This window comes from Macrosteles quadrilineatus, unplaced genomic scaffold, assembly GCF_028750875.1.
Source record: "Macrosteles quadrilineatus isolate MER2022 unplaced genomic scaffold, UCM_ALF_1.0 Scaffold_1__1_contigs__length_201487025, whole genome shotgun sequence".
NCBI lineage: Eukaryota > Metazoa > Arthropoda > Insecta > Hemiptera > Cicadellidae > Macrosteles > Macrosteles quadrilineatus.
In genome coordinates this window covers 155,399,544-155,426,289 of record NW_026542594.1, presented here as the reverse complement: position 1 = coordinate 155,426,289, position 26,746 = coordinate 155,399,544, and the positions used below count along the sequence as shown (strand labels likewise).

General features: G+C 35.4%; 2 protein-coding genes across 2 annotated transcripts; both read right to left on the bottom strand.

Moving 5' to 3' along the window:
* Positions 1-192: 192 nt before the first annotated feature.
* On the bottom strand, positions 193-22,266 carry LOC128987959 (serine/threonine-protein phosphatase 6 regulatory ankyrin repeat subunit B-like). Its single transcript, XM_054409110.1, has 2 exons — positions 22,107-22,266; positions 193-1,942 (listed from the first exon to the last, which is right to left on the bottom strand). The coding sequence occupies exon 2, from the start codon at positions 1,938-1,940 to the stop codon at positions 249-251; it is 1,692 nt and encodes a 563-aa protein (XP_054265085.1). The 5' UTR covers positions 1,941-1,942; positions 22,107-22,266; the 3' UTR covers positions 193-248.
* On the bottom strand, positions 13,111-16,619 carry LOC129001833 (uncharacterized). Its single transcript, XM_054429286.1, has 2 exons — positions 16,079-16,619; positions 13,111-15,689 (listed from the first exon to the last, which is right to left on the bottom strand). Exons 1-2 carry the CDS (start codon positions 16,617-16,619, stop codon positions 13,111-13,113), a joined length of 3,120 nt encoding a protein of 1,039 aa, XP_054285261.1.
* Positions 22,267-26,746: the final 4,480 nt, after the last annotated feature.

The window sequence follows — 26,746 nt, the reverse complement described above, 5'->3', positions numbered from 1 at the left end:
CCTGCCGATCTAGTCCGGTTAAACCGATACGCTGATAAAAATTTTCCGGTTAAAGAGATGTTTTTGGGGACCATTTTCGCCGAGTGTAGTCTGGTTAAACCGATGTCCGGATAAGAGGGAGTCTACTGTTACTGTAGTTTTAAAAAGCTAGCAGCAAGCAAATTTACTGTTGTGTTGTAAAAATAACACACATTTTGGTTTAGGCATATATAATATATAAAATTTGTACAAAATGAAAGAAAAATGAATTAAATGAAACTAAGGAATGAATATAATTCTTTGGGGATCATTAAACCAGATAAATGCTGCCTGAACAACGTTGGGCAGGATTCAGTCTCTTTGTGAAGTTGCTTCCTGATAACTGTCCTGCAGTAATGAGTTAAGGGATACACTTTTTGAGTAAGCAATTCTTTCCTTTTCAAAATATCAGTTAAATCAGGAAGAAGCTGTTCAGATGGTTGATAGTAGGGTGCCAAAGGTAAAAGAGCCTCAATGATTTTTACTTGATTCCCAGAAGTATTGTCCAATGCAGTAAGTAGTATCCAATGGATAACATCTTCTGGCTCCAACACATTGGAATGTTGCAGAAGCAACAACACCGCTTCAGTGTTTTGCCTCTTGATTGCTTGTTCCATGGCAAATGGCATCCTACCATGTGGTTCGTCTGGGTCTGCATTTCTGTGTAGTAAAACTTTCAAGCATTTCAAAACAATGTCTGGAGGTGAATTATCCAAGGCCACTAGTCCGGCGCAAATTGGACTAATGTAGTTAACCAGTGGGTGCTTACTGGTGACTTTTATAGGAAAACCGTGTTCAATCAGAGTGTGCAGAAAATCCAAAGTCGAGTTTCCCAACTCACACATTTTAAACTCCAACAAAAATGAAATTGGAGCGTGCAAAGTAAAACTGTTGTTAAAAGGGTATTTCTGTACTGGACACGCTAGTGCTGCAGGGTCTAAATCAGATTTTAACACTTGATTTAAAAACTCCAGGTTTCCTGTGTTAATGGCAAGACAAATCAAACTGTTCATCCTTTTTCCAGATGCCAATCCTTCAAAGTCTCTCCCCTCATCAAAAGTACAGTATTTGAGGATACACTCTTTATTGGTTTCCCTCAAAATCAAACTGAACAACCCAAAGTCACCGGTGGTGGCTGCATGGTGGAGAGCTGTATCAGTCATGCTGTCTGCAATGTTTACATCAGCTCCTTGGTCTAGGAGATACTCTACTAGAGGAACATTGCGCGAAAGAACTGCGGACATCAGTGGAGTTTGTTCATCGCGGTTCTTCAAATTTATGAGATCATTTTGTTTTGACACAGACAACAAAAAATAAGCACATTTGAAAAGACCATTATAACAAGCTAAATGAAAGGGGTGGTTACCATTTAAATCTATTACATCAGGATTGCACCCATTCTCTAGAAGACGCTTACAAATATCATAACAGATATTATCTCCACCTCTATTGAATGTGTGAGAATCAACAATTGCATGTAATGGTGTATAATTGGTATAATCTTTTGCATTGACTTCAGCCCCAAACTCAATCAATTGTTTTGCAATCAGTACATTACCATCACAGCACGCAACATGAAGTGGAGTCATGTTTCCCATCCCACCAAGATTGATATTACATTTTTTTTGTTCTAGTAGAAGTTTCACGTTCTTTACACAATTTCTCTCAGATGCCACATACAAAGGAGTTTGATCGAGAAACGTTTGGGCGTTGATATCTGCAGATTTGTGAGTCAGAAGTTCTTTCAAACATTCATTTCTGGTGTCTTCTGCAGCTGCATGGTGAACAGGTGTCCATCCATCGCCGTCTGGGAAATTGGCACTAAAGCCAAGATTTAATGCTTCCCGTACATCTTCTGGCTTGTTGTCGACAACAGCTCTGACCAAGGGAGTGAATAGAGCCCAGTCTGCGTTAAATGCCATAGCTGAAACACATAATGGATTAGTCCATAATCATAAAATCTAAGTTTGATTATTTTATTACATCTGAATCTTCTTAATATATAAAAGAAAGTTGTGTAAGTTACAGTGTTTATAACTAGAAAACTAACTAGAAAATTTACAGGGATATTCCTTAGGTACTAGAATAGAATAACATAATTGCCTGTTTCCGTTTTAAAAACCCTTAAGGGAAGCATCCTATGGCCCTTTGCAGTTTACATGTTAATCTTATGGAAGAATGTTTTATTTTGTTTACCATGTCATGTTTGTCATTTCTTGATTAAATTAAATTAAGGAAACAGCTGTTGTAATGATAACCTAATTTTTTTAAACAAATTTAATCTATGAATAACAAATGAGAGCTATCAAATAGGTTTACATTCCATTTGTTTTTTACAAATATTTGTTGTCAAATGTAACTGAAGGCAAGTAAGCGCAGAGAATGAGCTTCAACCTAAAGGTGAGTGAGCGTAGCGAACGTACTTCAACCAGGACGTGATTGAGCCATTCGAACGAGCTCATCTTGAAAATGAACGAGCATTTGACATTAAACCACATTAGGACAGGACGACGTCTGTCGGGCCAGCTAGTATATAATAAAGACTGGGACGGGTGGCGTCGTCCTGTAATGCTACTAGGAGGTCACGAATTGTATATTTATATATTTATAGGCATGCACTGTGGATGCGATACTCCCTGGTGTGGATTAACGAGTGAGTACTACGACTATCCGCAGTACTATCCTGATAATTAGACCAATTCGTATATACCAAGGCAAAAATGTGGTTCGGATTCCACTATAAACTGTAGGTCCCTTAGTTGCCATTAGCTGTATGGGCTATTAATTAACAGCTGTGTCTAAGGAATGTCGCCTTTGTCACTAACAAGACTACAAGATCGCGCCACTCATCTTCATTCTTACTTGGCTTAAAATACCTACTTTGTATGGTCGCCATTTGATAAGAAAGTATTAAAGTATATGTAAGATTGTTGCCAACCATACAGACTGAAAAATTTTTGCATTAGTATGTAGGTAAGTAAATTTCCACAAAAAAAAAAAAAAAAAAAACTTTGGTTCAAACTATTTAGCGCATTGTCTAGGTTATGGCTTTAAAAGTATCACAAAATTCATAAGTGGTTCAGAAGTGTTTTGAAAACAGGATTCAAATATTTTGTGTTTCATTTCTCCAAAAGTCATTTTTTTTCAAATCAATTATGGTCAGTAATTTTTTATTCACAACTCATTTATTTGTTTGTTATTATTTCTCATAGTTGTATACTATTTTACAGGTTGTTGTGTACTAGTTCATCACATTACCCACTTTTGTTCAAAATTGGTTTCAATCCTTATACAGGGTGTCCATAAAAAACGTTTCAGGACTTTGGGAAATGAATCCCCATACTAAAAGGAAGAAAAAAGTTTATGGGAAGGTATGTCCGAAAATGCATATTTACCCAGATATCCGCCATTTTGTTTTTTATACAAAAGTATTTTTATCTGTGAAGTTTTTTATTCGATGATTATGAAATTTGGTGAACATGTTACCATACACAAGACCTATAATAGAAAAAATAATAAAGTTGTTCCAATTGTAAATTTCAAAATGGCGGCCGTTTGAATTTTTCTAACTTAAATAACTCAAAAACGGCTAATTCTACGAAAAAATTTCAAGAATACTTTTTTTTAGCATTTTTAATTTCCTATCAAACGATACCAAGATCAAAAAGATCGAACAAAAGATAACTGAAATATAACGTTTTTTGTCTAAAAATAAGGCAAAAATTAAGGGTTCCCTGGCTAACTTTGCCTTATTTTTACAAAAACGTTATATTTCAGTTATCTCTTGTCCGATCTTTTTGATCTTGGTATCGTTTGATAGGAAATTAAAAATGCTAAAAAAAAGTATTTTTGAAATTTTTTCGTAGAAAAATATGTTATATGGTATCTCTTCCTTTGGAAGAACCTTTAAATAGTATTAAAATCGTATTGGTGGATCTTTTGTAGTTAAACACTTCCGTGATTTCATCAGTGTAATATGATTTTATTTGAAAAGAAAATATTTTTTTGGGAAGACATATTCTAACTTCAAAGGGAGGTATATCCGTTACAGTGTAAGTTTGAATTTTCCTTTGTCACGTCGCATCAGTTGCAGTTCATATCGTACTTCTGGGCCAATGAATAACCATCTATCATAGTTTTGAGAAATTGGTTGTGGAGTTACTATTAAAGCTAGAATTCATTGACATGGGGGATGTCAGTTAGTTTTCTCAGCCTTATCAATAACATAAAGTTGTCAATATAATCTCTCAACGGAATGTTAGGTGTACCGGTAGTGGAATACTTGAAGTGAAGTTGTATTTTATTCTTGAACTGTTAATGGCCTCCTAGTTTATATGGTCTTGGCGGCTTCATTGGCAACAAATAATGCAAATGACATAGCAATGGGACATTTCCAAAAAGCAAAAATACTACAAATTTGGCTGTTACATATACCTATATTGACGTTTACATATTGTTAATCAACGTATTTTATAAAGGATTATGTCATCTAATTTAAAAGGAATATGACCTTTCTGTCATGACAGTAGCTGCTAAAATAATATTTTCTCTTTGTACAATATTTTACAGCCAAAATGTTGTGTTATTTTCAATAATGTTACCAACCCAGTGCGCCAAAGTCCGTAATATAGCTTAGGCAGGTGCAAATAATTTGTCAAGATGGGTACCATTTTAGCATAGACAAAAAGAATGAAATATAGACTGTCAGCCGTGCTGCGGTTGCCATGGTTACTATAAGTTCCGGCGCACACCGCTGTAGTTTACGTAGCGCGTACGCCGTAACTACCGTGGTGCTCCAAGCGGTGTGCGCCAGAACCTATGGTAACCGCAGCACAGCTGACGGTCTATATTTCATTCTTTTTGTCTATGATTTTAGGCAAGGTTTCTATGTTTGGATTTTATTAGACACGATAAGAGCAGATATTTCTACATAAATATTTGATATGTCTAGAATAATATGATAAAATGTAGGCAAAAGTGGTGAAAAAGGCAGACACCAACCCATACAATAGATATAAGATAGTTCAATAAGAAATAATTTAAGAATTGCTGTGATAAAAGGATTTTCCTCTGATTTCGTAATGGAACGTTATATTGCAAAACATGACATGATAAAGAAGAAAATCCATTTTAAAATCTGAAAATAACATTGCAAATACTTATTTGGTAGAATTCAGTAACGCCCAATAAATATGTGTTGTTTGAAATACAATTGAAAAATGAACAGCTGTTTCATTAAAAAGTATTATTCACATAGCCAAAATGTAAACAACTCTGTGGAGGAATCTTCAAAGGCTTCTGGGGCAGAGTCCTAAGGGATTTTGCTTAGTTTTTCTTTTGATAACTCATCTACAGACCAAGACCTTTCTTTGAACACCTTTACCAAGTTTCTAGGCCCAGCCGTTCCCTCAAATTATTGGGGACAAAGTTTCCAATTAAATATTTAGATTCCCCCATGTTAATCTTATGGGAGAAACTCCAACTTTGATGGCCTGTGGGGCAAAGCCCGACAATTTTTATTACAGGAATTGGTGAAAGGGGGCGTCTACACAAAAAATACTTTATTTTGACACGTCGTTTGTAAAAATCCGTCCATTATTAACGGAGGAGTAGTGTTTTGTAGAAATCGCCTTCACGTATTATATATAAGGACTAGAGAACCCGTGCGGCTCAATGAGCCGCATAGGAACATAATGCCGAGGAAAACTTTATGCTTAAATTCCAGTAATTGTAGCTACATCTTAGAATTGTTTAAACACTTATTAGAAACTAATTTTAAATATCTCTGTTTGCGTCGTCAAGGTTCTCCTACATTATTTCTGCTCTCAGTTTTAATTGATAACTTATAATGAATGCTAAACGATCTGCTTCAATTAGAGTTAACATGTTGCAACAAAGTATTTCCAGCATTGAGAATTGAAGAAAACTGTTGCCTTAGGCCTACTGATAACCTGTGTTTAGTAGGCCTAATTTAAGTTGGGTCTTTTTATTTCTTTGATTTGAGACATCCCCCTAATCAAATTTTCTTCGTGGATACCCTGAAAAGTGAGGTGATATCAACCATTTCATGTGCTCTATTTTCTGCCAACTGGACTGTCATAATCTGCTTTGAATAGACTTAAGCACCAACAACATTGAAAGTTGGTTAACGTATTTTAACGTATTGTCTGTTAGTCTCACGTTTTTCTGTGGAGTTTCTCTAAATACCTGTTGTTGGTTAGCAATTTTCGTATTCGTTTTTATTAATTTAAATAGCAAATGTTTTATTATTTTTCCATGTCTAAATTGTACTATAACTTATTATATTTAAATACAAAAAAAAAAAAAACTTGACCGTAACAACTCGATCGTTGAATAGACCTACATAAACACTGATTCCTTCACTTATGTTTGGCCTAATATTGCCACTAAAACTTTCAATAGCAAATGAGTTATTGAAACTTCTTATTTTTTACTTGAAATGTCTGGATTGTGTTGGTAAATTCAGTCAATAAACCTTGTATAAGTTTTTCCGAGGAACTGGCAACATAACCTAGAAGTAAACAATCCATTTGCGTTTTTTCTCAATTGAAGTAGAGCGAGTAATACAAAAGTTTACAATAAAAACATAAGGTCCGACAAGATTTGGTATAATCTCACTACTTGAACTCATCATAGTCAAGGCATTAATATAGTTTATACTAAATGTTTTGAAATATTTTGTTTTGTCTGTGTCAGAAGTAAACATTTCTTGCATGCATTCATTTGATCTGACATTAGGCAAGTTTACTTTACCACCGTGACAACACTATGTGCTTCGTATATTTTTTCACTTCCAAACTGAGTTGCATAGCAGAACCATCGATGTATAGCAGAACTGGCAAATATTATTCATATCACCAAGTGAATGTGTATCTGGATGAGTGTCTGTTAGACCAGGGGCCCATTTCATAATAAAGTACAAACTAATATTATTAGTAAATCAGCTGATCGCCCAATGCAAATCTAATGGAAATTACAAGGTACAAGTTGTAACTTGTAACTTGTAGTTTATTATGAAATGGGCCCCTGGCCTCTCTTTTTCTACTCTCCGCATACGCATAAGATATCTTATTATTAATTGTCTCATACTCACGTTTTCAATATTTCTTCTTTGAACTTGAGGTATTTTCTGTTCTTCCTACAAAACTGATTACCGGTTTAACTTGGTCTTAACCTACTCAATATTACAAACATTAATATTTACTCCCAAAAAGCTAAGTTTCTTTTTATAAACAGCTGTTTTTTGTTTTAAAATTTGTTCCATGTATTTCTTATGGGGAAAACCCAACCTTTGAGAGGGTCTCACGCCCTTAAGAGTAGGAATTTCAAAATTCTAAAACCTTATTGCAAAACTACATATTGAGACGAATCTTTTGACACCTTAAACGTTGAAATTGGTCCACAAATAAGGGAGGAGTTGCGTTAACAAAAAACGCCTTCACGTATTATATATATAGATTCTGTAAGACAAAATTTTTACCAGAAAATTGTGGACGTCTGGAAAGTCGCAGAAAAGTGGGAGGGGTCTTAAATTAAAGGTCTTGATCCCAGGGACTCGGGAAAAATAGCAGAATTTCCATAAAGATACCAGAAAACGAGATATAACGTAAAATTTTCTCCATAAGAATAGCTTTAGAAGCCATTTATTGCAGATTTTTGTTTACTTCAATACAGCTGACCGTGATTTATCATCAAGCCAGTACGCAATGTTAACATTTGGATTACTTATTTGCCAGTCAATTCTGCAATGTACTATATAAAACCAGGGATAACGTTACCTATAATAAATAAGACTTTTAAGTTATGTTATAGAATGTGGAAATAAATTATTTATACTTTTCAAATTTGTATATTTTTAAAGTTTAACTCTAAATAACCACATTGACTAAATAATTACCGATTGAAGATTAAATAGAAAACTTCTGCTTTGTTTTCATTTCAAAACATATGTTTTAGATTTATTCTACACTTTCTTTATTTTAAATTTGATATTTATTGTAGTGTTTAATCAATATTTTGTATGAAGTGGAATAACCTCAATGGCTACTCTTAGAAAGTAATCTGGCAATAAAGATGGAATAGGTTCGTACAGGAAATATATATTTGTTAATTAAGTAAGTACTATGACAAGTTCCAATGGGAGGAAAAACAATATTGTTTGGAGATTTTCAGGTCCTGTCTGTTGCTCGCAAAAGAGTTAAGAATCAGCCGATGATTAGGCCTAATTTGGTAGAATATGTAACGTCAATCTCACCTTTAAGAGGAATACCACCACATACACTTACACTAATTGTTGTTTTTTATGTTGATCAGAAAAATCTAGGGTTAAGTTTGGTCAATGGAATGCCTTTACTTTTCACTACTGTTATAGTATAAACTTAGAAATATATACCGTACTGGGTAGGGATGCTAATTTAGCGGGTTTGGCCAAGAACGAAGCTTACCTCAACACACATTTGCCTTTTCGTTTTTTTGACAAAGACAATTTCCAAAATTCAAATCAGGGAGGTCTTTTTTTATCAATCACAAGACCAAAGCTACCCTAATGAACCAGTATTTATTCACAAACAATTATATGTTTGCCTTTAGCAGGGTTAAACCTATATATATGGAACCTATATCCCTATAACCTATATATGGAAATAAAAATTCTTGATTCTTGATATCTAGGGATTCGAATGATTTATTGAAAATAACATCAACAAAGGCTAACAAAGACAAACAACAAACTGTTTTTTACACAAAAGATATGGCTTACAGGGATATACAGGGTGAGTTTTAATTTTCCCCCCCCCCCAAACTTTTTTCTACATTTTTTCAAATATCAATCCCAGGCCACTTCCAAACATTGTTGGGTAGTAAAATACAGAATTTAAGCCAATTAGTTGAGGAAAGACCGAATGATTTAAGTATTAATGTAATAACCTGGATAGGTATAAATAATCTGTTGGGAGGTGACAGCGTAGAACAAGTGTGTAGCCTGTATAGAGCTCTATTGAAAAAATTAATAGATCTAAAGAGAAACATATTGATTAGGGGTGCCTATAGGTGTGCCAGTGGTACCTAAGCTTGTTAAAATAAACAGAAACCACATTAATGAGATGAATCAAATTAATAATTTTTTGAAAAGTTTTGATGGCATGAATAAAACTAAATATATGGAAATTAGTGACATAATTATGAATAATGGTACTTGTAAAGAGGAATTATTTGAGAAGCATATTTACTTAAGGGGGGTTAATAGGGTTGATGAGGTGCATCTGAATAGAGAAGGTTTAAAACTGGTGTACCAGCGGTGCCATGATTTTATAATACATCATAGAAATAAAGTGAAAAAACAAAAAATAGGGGTGAACCATAGTACACTTTTAGGCAGTCCAGATCTCAGAGATGAATTAACAAATGAAAGTAACTTTGTGATTAACAAATGAAAGCGAGTAATACATATGTGGTATAAAAATCTATCTATAGGGAATACGCTAAGCCGATTTTTGTGAACAGAACTCCTCCCTCATTTTTGGACCGATTTTGATGATTAAAGTGTCAAAACAATGGCCCTGATCTGTAGTTTTGCAAAATGTTTTTATTTTTTTGAAATCTTTATTAGTTTGGGCAGGATTTTCCATCAAAGATGGATTTTCTTCCATAAGATTAACATGGGGGAATTTAAATATTTAATTGGAAACTTTGTCTCCACTAATTTGAGAGAACGGCTGGGCGTATACACTTGGTAGAGGTGTCCAAAGAAAGGTCTTGGTCTGTAGATGAGTTATAAACGAAGTAAATTCGCTTAGGGCTCTGCCCCAGAAGCCTTTAAAGATCCCTCCACAGATTTGTTTACATTTTGGTCATGTGGATAATACTTTTTAATAAAACAGCTGTTAATTTAAAAATTGTATTTTAAACAACACACATTTATTGGGAGTTACTGTACTGAATAGTCCAAAAGAAGTATTTGCAATGTTATTTTCTGCATGTCGTGTGTTGCAATATAAAGTTCCATTATGAAATCAGTGGAAAATCCTTTTATCACAATAACTCTAACAATTGTTTCTTATTAAACTATCTTATATCTTATTTTACGGGTTGGTGTCTGGCTTTTTCACACCTTTTCCCTATATTTTATCATATTATTCTAGACAGGTTCATGAGATTATTGTCATACATGCTTTCAATCATTGCAAACATATTCGATTGTGTAATACAAGTGCAGAAGGGCACAGTGCCCATTTGAGCCGTGTCCATATTTTGTTAAACTAATAGTGGTTTACAGCGACTGGAAAAAACATTTTACAATATTTATGTAGAAATATGTGCATGATTTAGAAAGTCATTAAGCTGTAAAACTGCAATATACTGCAGACTTTTCAGAGAGGTTACTTCGATGTATTCATTCAGCTTAGTGAAAACATAATATAGATATGTATACAAATTAGAACTTGATCCTTGGAATGTTAATAGACTAACGAAACGGGTCGTGCATGTTTACTAGCGCTACTCAGCAACAAAAACCATTTAATTTATCTCAAAAAAATATATTCTTAAAGTGCACTGAGCAGCAGCCTAAATAATATCCATGTAACTTACTCATATAGTTACAAAATGCTCAAACTCGCATTGTGACATTTATAATTCGGCTTATATTTCTCCAACAGATAATTCATCTGCGGCAGAAGAATTTTATTGTGCTCTTACCATGTCTGATAACATCCAAACACAGAAACCTTGCCTAAAATTGCACCTATCTTGAAAGATTATTTGTGGTGGCCTATATTACGGACCGTGGCCCATTATGGGTTGGTAACATTATAGAAAATAACATGACATTTTGGTTGTAAAAAATTGTCCAATGAGTAAATACTATTATTTATGCAGCTACTGTCATCACAGAAATGTCATATTGCTTTTAAACTAGATCACATAATCTTTTATAAGATATGTTGATTAACAATGCATGTAAACGTTAATATTTACGTAACGCCCAATTTACAGTATTATTTGCTTTTTGGAAATGCCACATTGCTATGTTATTTACATTATTTGTTGCCAATTAAGCCGCACGACCATATAAACGAGGAGGCCCCTAACAGTTCAAGAATTCCACTACACCTAACATTCCGTAGAGAGATTATACAGGGTGACTGCCGGGAACCGGACAAATTTGCAACAGCTGTTACATTGTTGCTACACGTGCTAGGGAGATTGAGGTTATGTCATTGTTTTGAGTGAGCTTTACCATTTTAGTCACGATGGATCAGTGGTCAGTTCAGCATCGTGTTTTTGCATATGACACATTTATTAAAAATGGCGAATCCGTTATCAATACACAGCATATCTTCCGACGCCACTTTAATATTGCACGAAATGACACGGTTCCAAGCCGGAATACATTGCTAAGATGGGTGCACAAGTTCAGAACAACAGGAACAGTATAAAAAAAGCCACCCGGTCCAGCAAGAACAGTGAGGACACCAGACAACATCGCCACAGTGAGAACTGCTTTGATGAGGAGCCCGGGTCGCTCTGCACGAAGACACGCACAAGAGCTACGCATGAAGCGTGATTCTGTCAGAATAATTTTAAAATCAGATTTGAAATTTCATCCCTACAAAATACAGGTGGTACAGCAACTGAAAGAGAGGGACTATGGACAAAGAGAAGATTTCGCAGTACGTATGCAGGTGTTGTTTACTGATAATCCTGATGTAATGATGTTAATGAGCCACGAAGCTCACTTCCACTTAAACGGTTCAGTGAACAAACAAAACTTACGATATTGGGCTCCTGAAAATCCATGTAACTTTCATGAAAAACCACTCCACTCTCCAAAAGTAACGGTTTGGTGTGCTGTAGGCCACATTGGGATAAATTGGTACCCGTATTTTTTTGAGGAAAATGGAGTCACAGTGACAGTGAATTCTGCACGCTATGTTCACATGTTGGAAACATATCTCAAGCCAAACTTCGGAGGCGAGGAATAAACGTGAAAATTGTTTACTTCCAACAAGATGGGGCCACAGCGCATACTGCCGCTGCATCGATGCGAGTTGTGAAGAAGATGTTCCCTGGCAAGTTGATTTCACGTTTTGGTGACGTGCCGTGGCCGCCGAGGTCACCAAATTTGTCGCCCTGTGACTATTTCTTATGGGGGTATTTGAAAGCTCGTGCCTATGTTCACAAACCACGAACATTATTGCAGCTAAAAGATGAAATCACCGAAGAGGTGAATTTGATTGGACAAGACATGTTGATGAGAGTGCGTAATGATTTTCTCCAGAGGTTGTAAACCTGTATCCAGGTTAACGGCCATCACATGCACGATATCATCTTTAAGAAATAAACCCAAACTAGGATAAAAGGTTCCATGAAACATATGTTTTTTGAAATGGTATGTTTTCACCAATATATATTCAACAATTAAATAATTTTACTATATAAAATAAGGTTGTACTATTCATTTAAAAAACGTCCGGTTCCCGGCAGTCACCCTGTATTGACAACTTTATGTAATTGGTAAGGCTGAGACAACTAACTGACATCCCTTATGTCAAGGAATTCCAGCTTTAACAGTAACCCCACAACCAATTTCTCAAAACTGTGCTAGAGGGTTATTCATTGGCACAGAAGTACGATATGAACTTACGCAACGTGAAGAAGGAAAAATCAAAATTGCCCTGTAATAGATATACCTCCCTTTGAAGTTAGAACGTGTCTTCCCAACAAACAGATTTTTTTTTTCAAATAAAATCATAGATTAATCTACGTTAAACTGATGAAATCACGGAAGTGTTTAACTACAAAAGATCCACCAATACGATTTTAATACTATTTAAAGGTTCTTACAAAGGAAGTTGTCACTATTGATGGAGATGGCACTATTACGTTCAGGGACGTTGATATCGGAGCGATGGCTGAGGCCAAGAAGGAGTTGTGCGTGAAGGAAACCTCGGAGTTTACACATCAGAACAATCCAACTCTGGTAAATATTGATTTCTCCATGACTACAAGAATCAATAAAAATCATCCAAAGATAAACAAATAAAAATGTTCACAATATCAAACAGCTGATGACTAATTTATATCACAAGCACACGCCCCCGTGGTGTCAACACCAGCACGACGAACATCAGCAATATGGTGTGGCATACCATCAACCTCTACGCTGGTTTGTGAGAGCTGCCGTGAGACCACACCAGGCTTCCATCTCGTAGTACATAAGGAATTTTTAGGCTTGACAAACACAGGTTCATCAGGTGAAAACTCAGTTCTTAGTTGCTCGTCACAATTTACAGGTTCGCCCTTACACCTCCACCTGTAGCAGAACAATCTAGAGCTTGGTGTCGACTCTTCATTCAAATCTTCTTTTGGTGTTAGATTATACCAATATACCATTTCTTGAACACTTCTTCTGGTTCTTGTTGCCATTCTCTTTATCGTTCTATGGTTTCGTTCAACGATTCCATTGCCGGACGGACGGTTCACACACCTAAAACGACGGATAACCCCCCATTCCTCACACAGTTGTTCAATTTGTTCACATCTGAATGTTGCACTATTGTCCATTAATAGTTCTTGGGGTGGACCTCGTTCTGAAAACAGTTCAAGTAAGATTTTTACTACCTGTTCTTTAGTCTCACTTGGGATCCGTCGCCAAATGCAAAACCGACTTGGACCACAATCTATAATTGTAAGAAATTTATATGACCCATAATGAGTCACATCAATCGCAAGCCTGTGCCAATTCTTGTCGCAATCCAAGTGCCCCGGCTTCCATTTGATGGGGGATGGATCAACAGATAAACATTCTTTGCATGATTTGACTACGCAGTCAACGTCCTGTTTACTAAACTCAACGGCTGGGTAACAACGCCTAACTGTGAAAAGAGTTCGATTAACACCAAAGTGATGCAGACCATGGATTCTTTTGACCAACTTTTGTTTATCCTCATCCTCTTCTTCACCCATCATTGCAATACTGGTCTTTTCCTCCTCTTCTTCACCCATCATTGCAATACTGGTCTTTTCCTCCTCTCTTGCCAACCACTTTTTAGGAACTCTCGTCAGGCGATCTGCTTTGTTAAATTGCGATTTAACCAGATCCATCCTCACCTTAAGGCCACATTCTGATATGAGGTCTTTTAACAAACCCAACCGTCTTCTTACAAGAGCTTCACCCATCCCATGTGTTTTAATACGTCGGTCTCCTGTTAATATGGATGTTACCCAAGCATAAACGGTGGCCGAATCTGTGACCAAGTATAACTCCTTCAAATTCCATTTCAAAGCTAAGTTCACTCCTTTCAACAAAGCCTCTAACTCAGCTAAGTTAATATGCGCCGAATCATCTTCTTTCCTTAGCCAAGACGCGTCCTCAACTATTTCACCATCAATTTCAATGCAAATACCGATCGCCAAGCTGCTAGCATCACACCACACAGTTCCTTTGTCACTAGATGACACTGCCCATTTTCCAAACACAGGATCCTTTTCTTTTATGCTTTCCATTATATCTCCTAACATTATCTTGATTCGGTTGCCCACCACATCGTCCCATTTCAAATCTGCCAATTGCCTCTTAAGAAAACTGCATGCTGGTCGAAGCCAACCAGCCACCGGGAAATGTCCGATTAACTGCCCACACAAGGAGTACACATCCCTCTTGGTCTCAATTTTATCCAAAGCTTTTATCTTGTTGTCTCTGGTCCACATCAACTTGCCATCTCTTTTTGAGACGTTAAGCCCCAAAACCCTACTTCCATCAAGTGGCTCCACTGGTTTCGCTGACAGCCCATATTTTTCCAACAACTTCTTTACTACATCACCGCCAACAATGTTCTCATTCACCACTATGTCGTCAACATAAGAGTCCGTAGCACTTCGGACTATTGGGTCCATTGACAGCACTTTATTAACAATTTTGCTCATTATTTTCGGTGCGACATTTAGACCAAACCCGAGTCGTGTTAGACAATAATTCTTATCCTTAAATCGGACCACTTGGAATTTCCATAAATGAGGAGCAATATGGATTTGGAGATATGCCTTACGAAGGTCGATAGTGCTCACATGTTCTCCTAGCTTTCTCCACATCCTTAGCTTTTCCCCACAAACCTCACTTTCTGCTGTATGGCTTGAAACATACTGATTTAATTCCCTGTAATCCATTACAGGTCGCACTTTGTCCTTGTTATGTTGCACGACCGCCATTAAAGGAATTAAGCCATCAAACTCCCCGTCATAAGGCTGGAGCCAACCGTCTCTTATCCAATCATGCACTTCAGCGTCAAACGCCTCCCTTGCCTCTTTTGAAATTGAGTATGAAGGTACTTGGTTATTTATCTTAGGTGTTTTACCGCCATCTTTCCAATTCCATTCAACGGTCCATTTTCCATCAACAAATTTCGCATTAAAGTCACAATCATTAATAGCGATCTCATCGTTGCCATTCTCCGAGGTTTCCTTCACGCACAACTCCTTCTTGGCCTCAGCCATCGCTCCGATATCAACGTCCCTGAACGTAATAGTGCCATCTCCATCAATAGTGACACCTCCCATTGCAGTCACTGCATCCATCCCTAGAAGCATCTGATACCTTGGCAATACACTGGCAACCAAGCAACTCAGTTTGAGCGGAACACCTCTTATCAAAACTTGTAACATACATGTCATGTTACACTCAACTGATTCTCCATTCATCATTATAATCCTTTGACTTACTGGCTTCAGTTCTACTCCATATTTCACTAAACTAGGTGACACAATGCTCCTTGAACAACCTGAGTCCAGCAAGGCACAGCATTTAAAACCCGACACACTTATTGTTAATGTAGGGAGTTGCGCTGAAGAAATTGGGCCACCCGCGCAACATAAGGCAGCCCCATTCACTCGTTTTTTGGAATTTGTGAACATTTTGAGGCATAATGTCCTACCTCCCCACACCGGTAACAGGTTACTTTTGACTCACGATTTAGATGGGGACACGAACGTGCTACGTGGCCTTCCCTCTCACAAACAAAGCATTTTTTAGACCACTGTTTACCAACTTTGAAAACTTTGGCATTAGCCTGTGCAACCGCCCCAAAGTTTGACTCACTGCCCAACAGATTCCTAGCTCTTGTCATTACATCCGACAACTCCATGCTTTGAAGAGAACACGCAGCTTTCAACTGGGTTTGAGTATCTTCTGGCAAGCCATGTACAACTGCGCTCTTAATCCACTCATCAGATACAAAAGGGTCCACCAATTTTGCCAATCTCTTCAAATCAGAAGCATATACATCTAGTGACTCACCGGGAAGTAGACGCCTAGCTGTAAATTCTGCATAAGCCTGAAAACAGTTCGCAGAAAAGGCCTGCAGCAATGCATTGGTGAGAGCCTCATAGTTACTCTTTACATTTTCTGCTAGCCCGTCATATACAGAAAATGCTCCTCCAGCCAAAAATAGGGGGAGAACTGTCTGCAAGTCTTTCACCTTTTGGAGCTTACATACCAATTCTAGTTTCTTTAACCACTCACTAAAATCACCACTTCCATCATACTGCTTAATCAAGTCTGAGAACTTAACACCAGTACCTGACATTATGCCGAAATAGCTTGTAATTAAATCAACATGCAAATTAAAAAAAATAATTAAGATATTTAATGCTTTAACAAACTAACATTTTTTTACACATCAGAACAATCCAACTCTGGTAAATATTGATTTCTCCATGACTACAAGAATCAATAAAAATCATCCAAAGATAAACAAATAAAAATGTTCACAATATCAAACAGCTGATGACTAATTTATATCACAAGCACAGAAGTGATACCAGTGATAACATACTAATAATAACTCCGACGACGTACGGTGTGGGAAATATTTTATCAATTGAATGATCAACCATATTTTGGAAACTAACGCAATTAATATCATTATTGTTTTTACACTTATTACTCTTTAAACAATGCTAAATGCTCAAAATATGTATAATTTCACTCAATTTATCGCAGTCAGATGAATTAGCGTATGCCTTGAAAGTAACCGTCGATTTCAACGGGTTTCACCTAGTTATCTATATAAATAAAATTAGAGTTTTATCTGTACATTGCTCAAAATCATAGTTTTAGGTTATTTTTACGTTTTATACATTAAAGAAGCCGAAACAAGTCTCATCTAAATTTCTGTCTGTCTGTCTGTCTTCCTGTAACACTCAAGATGGCATTTTACGCAATCTTCTCCAGGAAAACGAGAGTACCTATCACGATCCAAGTCATTTTAATGTATCCACTGGATTGGCGAGCGTGTCTTTAGCCATTAAAATATGGCCTCACTACTTTGTAAATAAAATTACGGACGTTCAAAAATGCAGTTTTGTGCGATTTTTGTCAAGTTTTCGTCCAATTTTTATCACATAATCATCTATGAAATAACGAACAGCTGTTCGGATCAAGATTATTTTTTCTAGCTGTCACTGATATGTTTACAAGTGTTGTTTACAAATACCACAACCATTTCCGATCACATTTTTAAAGCAAATCCTAACCAAGTGAGATTAAAAACGTTTTTCTTACATAACGGATTTAATTAATCGCAAGTGGAATAATATAGTGTAACCGTAAATGAAATTAAATAACTAGGCGTCATCCAGGTCAGGAACCAGATATTCTTTGTGTATAAAATTGTTCTTGAGGTTAGATAACCAGAAAGAATACCTTGAATCAGTGTTGTATAGGGCTGGGAAACTTAAATTTATTAATGATCGTCGCCAATAGCTTACAAACAAGGTTTCCACTCATTGACGGCGCTTCAATGGTGGTTGTGTAAAGTGTAAAGTAAACAACTGCAGTGGGTGATTAACAGAGGTTTATGGTTAATGGATTAGGTATGCTAAACTCGCTTTTCCAATGTGTCACTTTCTGTTCCTACTCACCGTGTGATGCAATCGCTGGACCATACAGCCAATAGGCCCATAGCCCATCTCTTGGGTACTTACGCCTACCCAATTATTCATAACAACCTTTTTGACTACGATCCTTGATACCGGTACTTTTCCCTAGAATACACGGCCTCCCTACTTCAGAAATAAAATTACAAACGTCCAAAAACCCAGCATTGTGTGATTTTTGTCACATTTCTTTCTAATGTTAATAGATATACCAATAATTGTTTAGAGAATACGTAATCTATTAAATAACAAAAAGTTGTTTGTATAAGGTTGTTTTTTTTTTTTTTTTAACTGACACCAATAAGTTTAGGCCTACATTAAAAGTTGTTTACGAATAAAGCAATTAATGGGAAATAACTTTGATTGCCGATAACTTTTTACGAGAAAATTCAAAACCAAGAAATCAATAACCTTGGGACTTGATTAACGCATTTAATTGGTCGAATGTACTTTAGTTGCTAACTGTAAACGTTGGTTTTTGGTACTGGTTTTTTTCCTTAGAACCATTGGTAGCAGCAAGAATCATTTTTACGTACCAACACATCATTGTAATTTACAAATTAGTTATCGTTGGTATCGCACCTTCCAGTTTAATTGATGTCTTAACTGTATAAGTTTTGCTTTTTCTGTCTGGATTCCAAAATGTTAGTTTATGCTAAGAAAATGATAACTCATTTAAGTAAAACATTTGTTTAGCAAACCATCGTGAATTGTTTACGATTTACGTTGTTTATGTAATAATAGTTCGTGGCCTATTTTAGTAATTTTTATTATAAATTACCAATCTAAATCGTCTATAGTACTTCATTTCATATAGTAAGCAGTCATTTCGACAGTATTTCGCGTCATCTTCGGTCCAAGCAAATATAAATTGTTATTATAAAATTTGATGACATTGACAAAGATTTCAAATATTAATTTTATATGTACTTTGCTATGCTTAAAACGTAACAAATTCCCTAATTAAGTTCTGTATTTTTGTGTGTATGTCTGTTGGTAACGCATTAATGTCCTTATTTCTTAGTGTCACGAAAAGGACAAGTTGAGCACCTTTGATCATGAAAATGTCAACCCGAATAAAGTGTTAAATGGTGAGGTTGAGGTAGTACTTTAAATACTTTACCCCATTGTGGAAAATAACTTTCAACTATAGGCCTACCTTAGGGCTATGATTCATAGATCTATTTCTCATAGTAGGCCTATAAAGCTTTTTTTAGTTTAATCATTGGATTTAACATATGGACTAACATATGGGGTGACATGACATTTAATTGCAAAGCGTTTGTTTTGGCTTGAAACTGTCAGATACTGTATTTGCGAAGGTGTATATACAGGGTGTTTCGGTAAAGCGTAGCGGGCTATGCAGATTCAGATTCTACATGTAAAAATAAGTCGAAAATAGAGAATAACTTTTTTTCGATTTCGGCTTAGTTTAGCCGTAATCCGCCATTTTGTATTTTTTGAAAATAATTAATAACTCAAAAACTTTTGGAGATATTTTTATGAAGCTTAGTATAAACTTTAAGGCTACTCGTATTAACATTCTCTGAAAATATCTTTGATCAGACTCATCAAATGTCAAAATGGCGGTCATTTAAAATTTTGTTTTAATGGCTGTTTTTAGTTGATTTTTACTTTTAAAATTTTAAATGGCCGCCATTTTTAAATTTGATGAGCCTGATCAAAGATATTTTCGGAGAATGTTTATACCTGTAGCCTAAAAGTTTATACCAAGTTTCATAAAAATATCTCCAGGAGTTTTTGAGTTATTAATTATTTTCAAAAAAAATACAAAATGGCGGATTACGGCTAAACTAAGCCGAAATCGAAAAAAAGTTACCTATTCTACATTTTCAACTTATTTTTGCATGTAGAATCTGAATCTGCATAGCCAGCTCCGCTTTACCGAAACACCCTGTATAATAGTTTTGCCAGCATACCTGAAAATATGCAAACCAACTGCTGTTCTTAATATAAGAAGGTTTCAACTGACTACTATAAGATCCCCGTGCGTAGAACGGGCACACAGCTAGTTTATAATAAACATGTACGTATAGTAGCTGACGAGGACCAGTTGGAGTTTGCTCAAAATAAAATCGCTGATAGTAGTATAAATAGTATTGCATGTGATAATAGTCATGAAATAAAGGTTAGAGTGAGCCATACTGGGTTAGTAGAGGACAAGTTGGTGGAGGTAGTACAAGATGTTAGACTAAGAAATCGTGAAATAAACAGTAATGAATTAAATAAGCTTTCCCAGGTTTTGCACAAACATAGTGCGGTATTTTTTGACAAACCAGAATTGATCAAAGACTATGAGACTAAAATAAATTTAACAACTGAGAACCCTTTTATAGGTAAGGCATAACCAATTCCATTCCATAAAAGGAAAGAGGTACAGGGAGAAGTTGAACGGTTATTAGCATACATGATGAGAGTAAAAACAAAATCAATGGTTATTATTAGGCAGTTGAAAAAATACTTTGAGTGAACATACAATGTTTTTTAGGATAACCTCCGCAATTTCAATTCTCCATCGTCTTCTGGATTTGAAACAACAATTAATAGGCCTAGTGACCATTTTGATTTATAATGGAAATAGTTATTTTTCATACCTCAGTTAGGCTAATTGTTGTAGGCTATTTATATTTCTTAATATTGTGTAAATATTAGGTAGGAAATAAGGTCATTATGAACAAATTGTAATGAGAAGTAATTTTGGGTTTCTAATGTATTAAAAATGTTGATGTGTGTGATTTTTATAAGTACTATAGGGGCAAATTGGGAGCTCTACATAGGTGAGAGTATATAAGCCACTGGAACCCTAGGGTTAATGATTTAAGACCTATATCTTTATTTTATTTATATAAACAAGAAGAAGAAGAAGAAATGTTTGGTAATGGTATCTATAGCTCTATGATGTGAAATATAGTATGAAAAGAGACGCATTGCAACAGTGTTTGAACTTTACTACGTAAAGAGATAATGATTGTTCTAAGTGAGTGTTTATTAGCCTATATAATTGTTTCTTAAGGTATACAAAAATATTTATACTAGGTGAAACCCGTCGAAATCGACGGCTATTTTCAAGGATTACGCTAATTTATCTAACTGCGATAAATTGAGTAATATTATACATTGCAGTGAAATTATATAGCATTTAGCATTGTTTAAAAAGTAATAAGTGTAAAAACAATAATGATATAAATTGTTTTAGTTACCAAATGTGGTTGATCATTCAATGAATAAAATATTTCCCAGGCCTACCGTATACGTCATCAGAGTTATTATTAATATGTTAACTGGTATCTCTTCTTTTGAAAGAACCTTTATACCTTTAAATAGTATTAAAATCGTATTGGTGGATCTTTTGTAGCTAAACACTTCCACGATTTCATCAGTGTAATGCAGTTTAATCTATGATTTTATTTGAAAAAATATCTGTTTGTTGAGAAGACACATTCTAGCTTCAAAGGAAGTTATATCCGTTACAGTGTAAGTTTGAAAATCCGTCGAGTGGTTGATTCAGAATCGTGAAATAAAAAAACACTGTTTCGTTTTAATATTATAGATGAGATAATAGAGACTAGGCCTAAATAATAAGAAAAACACGTAAAATAGGAAATGTTCAAGTCCCTATAATCATTGTTTTCCTAGTCTAAGTTTAGCGCTTTTCGCAATGTTTAAAAAACTAATTTTCAGGCTTAAATAGTTGTTTTCCCCAAAAGTGCCAAAGGTTAAAAGTGCTGGGTTTTTTACAGTTTCTTAACTGGGCTACGCTAATATCGAATGAAAATATTGATTCGATTAGTAACTTAAACCTTCATGCGATTTTTTCACCATCAGCAAGTTTGGTTGGTTAGGTTATGATAACTTAGTTTATTTTATAGGCTATTAAAAATATTGATTATTTATCAATATTTTCAATTTGATTGTTTCAATCAATATTAGCGTAGGCCTAGCCCAGTTAAGAAACAGTACCCAAAGTGCTTAAAATAGACTAATTTTGGTAGATAAGGCAAACAATAAAATTTAACATAAGTTAAGTTCAGTATTACTCTGGGTATCTGGGGAAAATGTACCCACCTCGACCTCACCCAGGTCTAACCTAAAAGTGTTAATAAACTTGCACTCACCTTAGTTTTTTGTAAACAGATTATCTAATTTTCTAACATGTAAATGAAAGATTAAGTTATCATGATTATTAGGGTAAGTTGTTTTATGTTAAACCGAACGTTATTATACTCATTTAATCCTAAAATCTAAGATGATGAAGGCTTGAGGCTTTAGTTTGAGTTGTTAGCTTGCAGCTTCCTTGCAGGCTTGCAGGTTGCGGCTTGCTTGTTTTTTTTTCTTGATCCGCTGTTCCGCTCCGTGGACCGTCCGTGACTCGGTGGGGCACACGGGAGGGACAAAGCGACAAAGGCTAACATATCTTGTAGTGTCAGCGTTCGCCGCTAGAACCACTTAGTTAAAAAAATTAAATTATTTTTTTTAATTATAAAATATTTTCTTTTATTATAAAATAAATTTTAAATTTTTAACATTAAACTGTCATAACTTAACCTAACCAACCAGACTTGCTGATAATATAAATACCCCCGCCGCAGCAAACCTGCAGACTAAGCAAATTTCCATTTGCCTGATTGGATTTACACTAAAATGTCTCCTTAAAAATATCACATTTATCCCTATTTAAATAGAATCAGTTTAACACATACTTAGGTTTGCTGCAACAGGGAGGGTAAAAGTGTGTTTTTATATAAAATGTTAATAGTTAGTAAGAAATAAAAATATTTTCCAAATTTGGGCAAAATATGTTAATAAACAAGCAAACTACAACAGTTGACTTATTCTCCATAAGAATAACATGGAAATTTTAAATTTACAATTTTTTGGAATTTTCTCCGTAACCATTAGGCGCATTATAACGCTTCAATATACTAAATTATTTGTTTTTTTAAGCTCTACAAAATAGTTTAGAAATAAATTGCAAAATTTCATGTTTTTTGGGTCAAAAATGGGAAAACCCATTTTTACCCCATAAAACCCCCATAAACCCCCGTTCCCATGGTCCGATCATGCTGGTTCGCGAACTCGTTCGAATAAACGTAGGTTTACACGTTTGTACCAAATTTCATCAAAATCGGATCATTTTTGCTCGAGTTATCGCGCTAACGGACACATATATATATAAATAAATTTAAATATATATATATGTGAATTTGAACGGATGGTGTTTTTGGCCTCTAGGGACCTCAAAAAACGAAAAAAATCGGTCCCGGGTCCAGGTCTTACCATGAGTACTACGATAATAGCTTATTCCCTATATGGGAAATTCGCTAAAACTATAAGATAAAACTATAAGATTGCACTTTATGTAAAAAATGGCCTCATGTTTAAGAAAATTGATTTGGAAAATATTGATAGTAGTTTAGAATATATTTGTGGGACAATACGTTTAAAGAGCACTTTGTTTATAATTTGTATTTGCTTACAAACCACCCGATGTAGCTTACTCCTGCTTGAGTTATTTGTTCCATGCCTTGTTTATTGATATGAAAATGGAGTTTGACGAGGTCATTTTACTAGGGGATTTCAATATAAATCTCCTTGACGTTAATAAAGCTGACACAAAGTTCATTGATAGAATGCTAGATAAAATGAATCTTACTCAAATTATTAAGGAACCTACCAGGGTAACAGAAAAATCCTCTTCCTTGATTGATTATATAATATTAGGAAACACTCTGAGTTATCGTTCAGCTGGCCCAGCTGCTGGGGTAGTTGACACCTCAGAACTAGTAGATTGGAGAGGGGTAAAGATCACCGACCACAGGCTTGTATTCTGTGACATATGCTTACCCATAAACAAACCTCCTGCCAAGTTTATCACCTAGGCTACCGATCTTTTGAGCATTTCAATTAACAAAAATGTTTAGATTTAGTAGCAAATGTAGGAATGCTACTGGAATGGCTTTAAAGTGTTGAATGATGTGCATGCAATCGCCGATGCATTGTCATCTAAAATAGTAGAAATATATGACTCTTGTGCTCCGCTTGTTACAAAACGAGTGACGAAGGGGAAGGCTCCTTGGAGAAATGATGAGATTAAAAACTTAACTAAGTTAAAACGTAAATTAAAATCAAGGTTTCTTCAGACACAAAGTTCAAATGATCAATCCATGTACATAAAAGTTCGAAATAGGCTGAACGGGACAGTAAGAAAAGCAAAGAAATCTTATTTCAAAGATAACATAAACTGTCAAGACTCAAAATCTTTTTGGAAGGCACTACGAACAGGGGGAATCATAAAACATCATTGCAAAACCAAGTGCACGTTTTCACCTGATGAGTTAAACACATTTTTTGTTAGCATGGGCTCTGGACAAAAGGCATCTCAAAGTCTTATAGATTATTATAGAACCAATAATTCTGTCAAGTGTGGCCAAGTTTTCAGTTTCAAAACTGTGAGTCAAGACATTGTAAAGCACTTAATGAATGACATTAAAACAAGTGCCTGTGGAACAGATGGGATTTCCATACAAATGGTAAAGGCTGTGAGCCCGTATTGCTTGGAACTGATTACGCATCTAGTCAATTTGTCATTAATGTCAGGCCGTTTCCCTGATTGTTGGAAAGAAGCTTTGGTATTTCCGTTGCCCAAAGCAAAGCAGCCTGAACACATTTCTCATTTCAGGCCCATATCAATTCTTTCAGCACTATCAAAACTGGTTGAAAAAGTAGTGGCTAGCCAACTTGAGCCTTTTATTGAAAATATATTGAATGATAACCAGTCAGGCTTTAGGAGAGGCTTCAGCACAACATCGGCTTTGCTGATCGTTATAGATCAGCTGTACAGAGCTAAAGATAATAAGCTCAATAGTGCCATGGTAACTTTAGACTTTGCCCAAGCTTTTGACTCTGTTGACTTCGAGCCAAATTAAAGTATTATAAGTTTGACCAAACAGCCCAAAATTGGTTTCAATCTTACCTTGAAAACAGAATGCAGGTAACCAAGGTGGATGGAGTTACCTCTAAAAGCCCTTCCAAAAACATGTGGAGTGCCTCAAGGAAGTGTGCTTGGGCCTCTTTTGTTTATCCTGTATACTGCTGACATGAATGAAACATTGTCCCACTGTTCACTCTTTTCGTATGCCGACGATTCACAGCTACTCTTCTCATTCAAAGATTCAGAGATTTTGCAGGCAGAACAGGCAATAATGCTGATTTGACAAATATTAATCAGTGGTCAAAAAATCATTGTCTTAGGTTAAATACTGAGAAGTGTTCAGTAATACATTTCAGCAATTGCTTGAGAAACACTCTTTTAAGCCACCGAAATAATGTAAATATACTTTTGGAAAATGATTTATTGAAGGTTACTGAGGCTGTTAAAGTCCTTGGGCTTACGATTGATACAGAATTAAAATTTTCAAAGCAAGTAAAAACAATCGTATAAAGGGTCATATCTTTACTCAGAGTGTTAAATAGATTTAGGCATATATTGGCTGAGAATGTAAAATTACAAATGGTTAGATCTCTGGTAATGGCAATAATAAATTATGCTTTGCCTGTCTTTGGGTTTTCTTTGTCAGCTGAAAATTTGAATATCTTGGACCGCTTGCAAAATAATGCTCTAAGATTTGTATATGATCTAAAAAAATTGATCACATATCACATACGAGAAAGGAAAGTGAAATGTTACCAGTGCAGGTTGTTTGCGTCCTTGAAACTGTTGCCATAGTACATAAAGTGGTCAAAACCAACAGACCCTCCTACCTCAAAGATAAACTAACCATTCGAAAAGAAGTACGAGATAGGTGCACAAGACAGGATAGCCTACTGCATTTGCCTCGTGTAAACTTTGAATGTAGTAAAAAGGGATTTTCTTTTTTCGGCCCTCAGGAATACAATTCCTTACCTGAAAGAATTAAAAATTTAAGTTATAAGGCTTTCAGACAAGAAAAAAAACTGTATTTGTAAATATAGGCTAGTTGTATTAGTTTAAGTTAAATTATTTGTTCTCTTTTATTATTGTATTGCAGACTTTGTACCTGACTTGAGTTGTTTTGAAAAGCAGTGTATTTTTGTACTGAAAACCGCTTCAAATAAAAGACGTTTCTATTCTATTCTATTCTATTCTATTCAATAGCTTTCACACCTTAAGAACTTAAAAATCTAATTACAGCGCGCACTTCACAGTCAGCGGCAGTCTCAATTGGTGGCACCATTTTGAATGCTTGAAACCGGATGTAAACACGGCCGATTATTCTTGAATTTCCAGCTAGGTCTTACCAATAGATGCCGAAACACAGCGCAAATGTCGAAAATGCCAATCGCAGTGCAGGAACGGAGAAATTTAAAAACGGTTCTTACTTTAAAAAACATGCCTCGTATTTACTGGTTAATATATTTTACTGGTTAGTGTTTTTGGCCTCTAACCTCTTAGGAACAGAAAATACCACCGCCACTGCAAACCAGCAGACCAAGCAAATTGCCATCTACTTGGCTGGAATTCCACAAAAATTGTTCCCTTAAAATTGTCAAATGTATTTCCTATTTTAATATCATTAATTATGATGAGTATTTAGGTTTGTTGCTACAGGTGTGAAAGACAATAATGTGTGTTTTTGATTGAAATATTGATAGCTTAGTATAAAAGTAAACAAATTTTCCAAATTTCATTAAAATATGTCCATAGACAAGCAATCTAACAGTTTATTTATTTACCATACAAATAACATGGTAATTTAAAATTTTAACTTTTTTTTAG

What these genes read in the sequence shown, in the direction of transcription:
- LOC128987959 (XM_054409110.1), bottom strand. Translation starts at nt 1,940, where the DNA reads ATGGCATTTAACGCAGACTGGGCTCTATTCACTCCCTTGGTCAGAGCT.
- LOC129001833 (XM_054429286.1), bottom strand. Translation starts at nt 16,619, where the DNA reads ATGTCAGGTACTGGTGTTAAGTTCTCAGACTTGATTAAGCAGTATGAT. An exon ending in TGCCAAAGTTTTCAAAGTTG is followed by an intron (nt 15,690 to 16,078) that starts GTAAACAGTGGT and finishes GTATGTTACAAG; the next exon opens with TTTTGATAAGAGGTGTTCCG.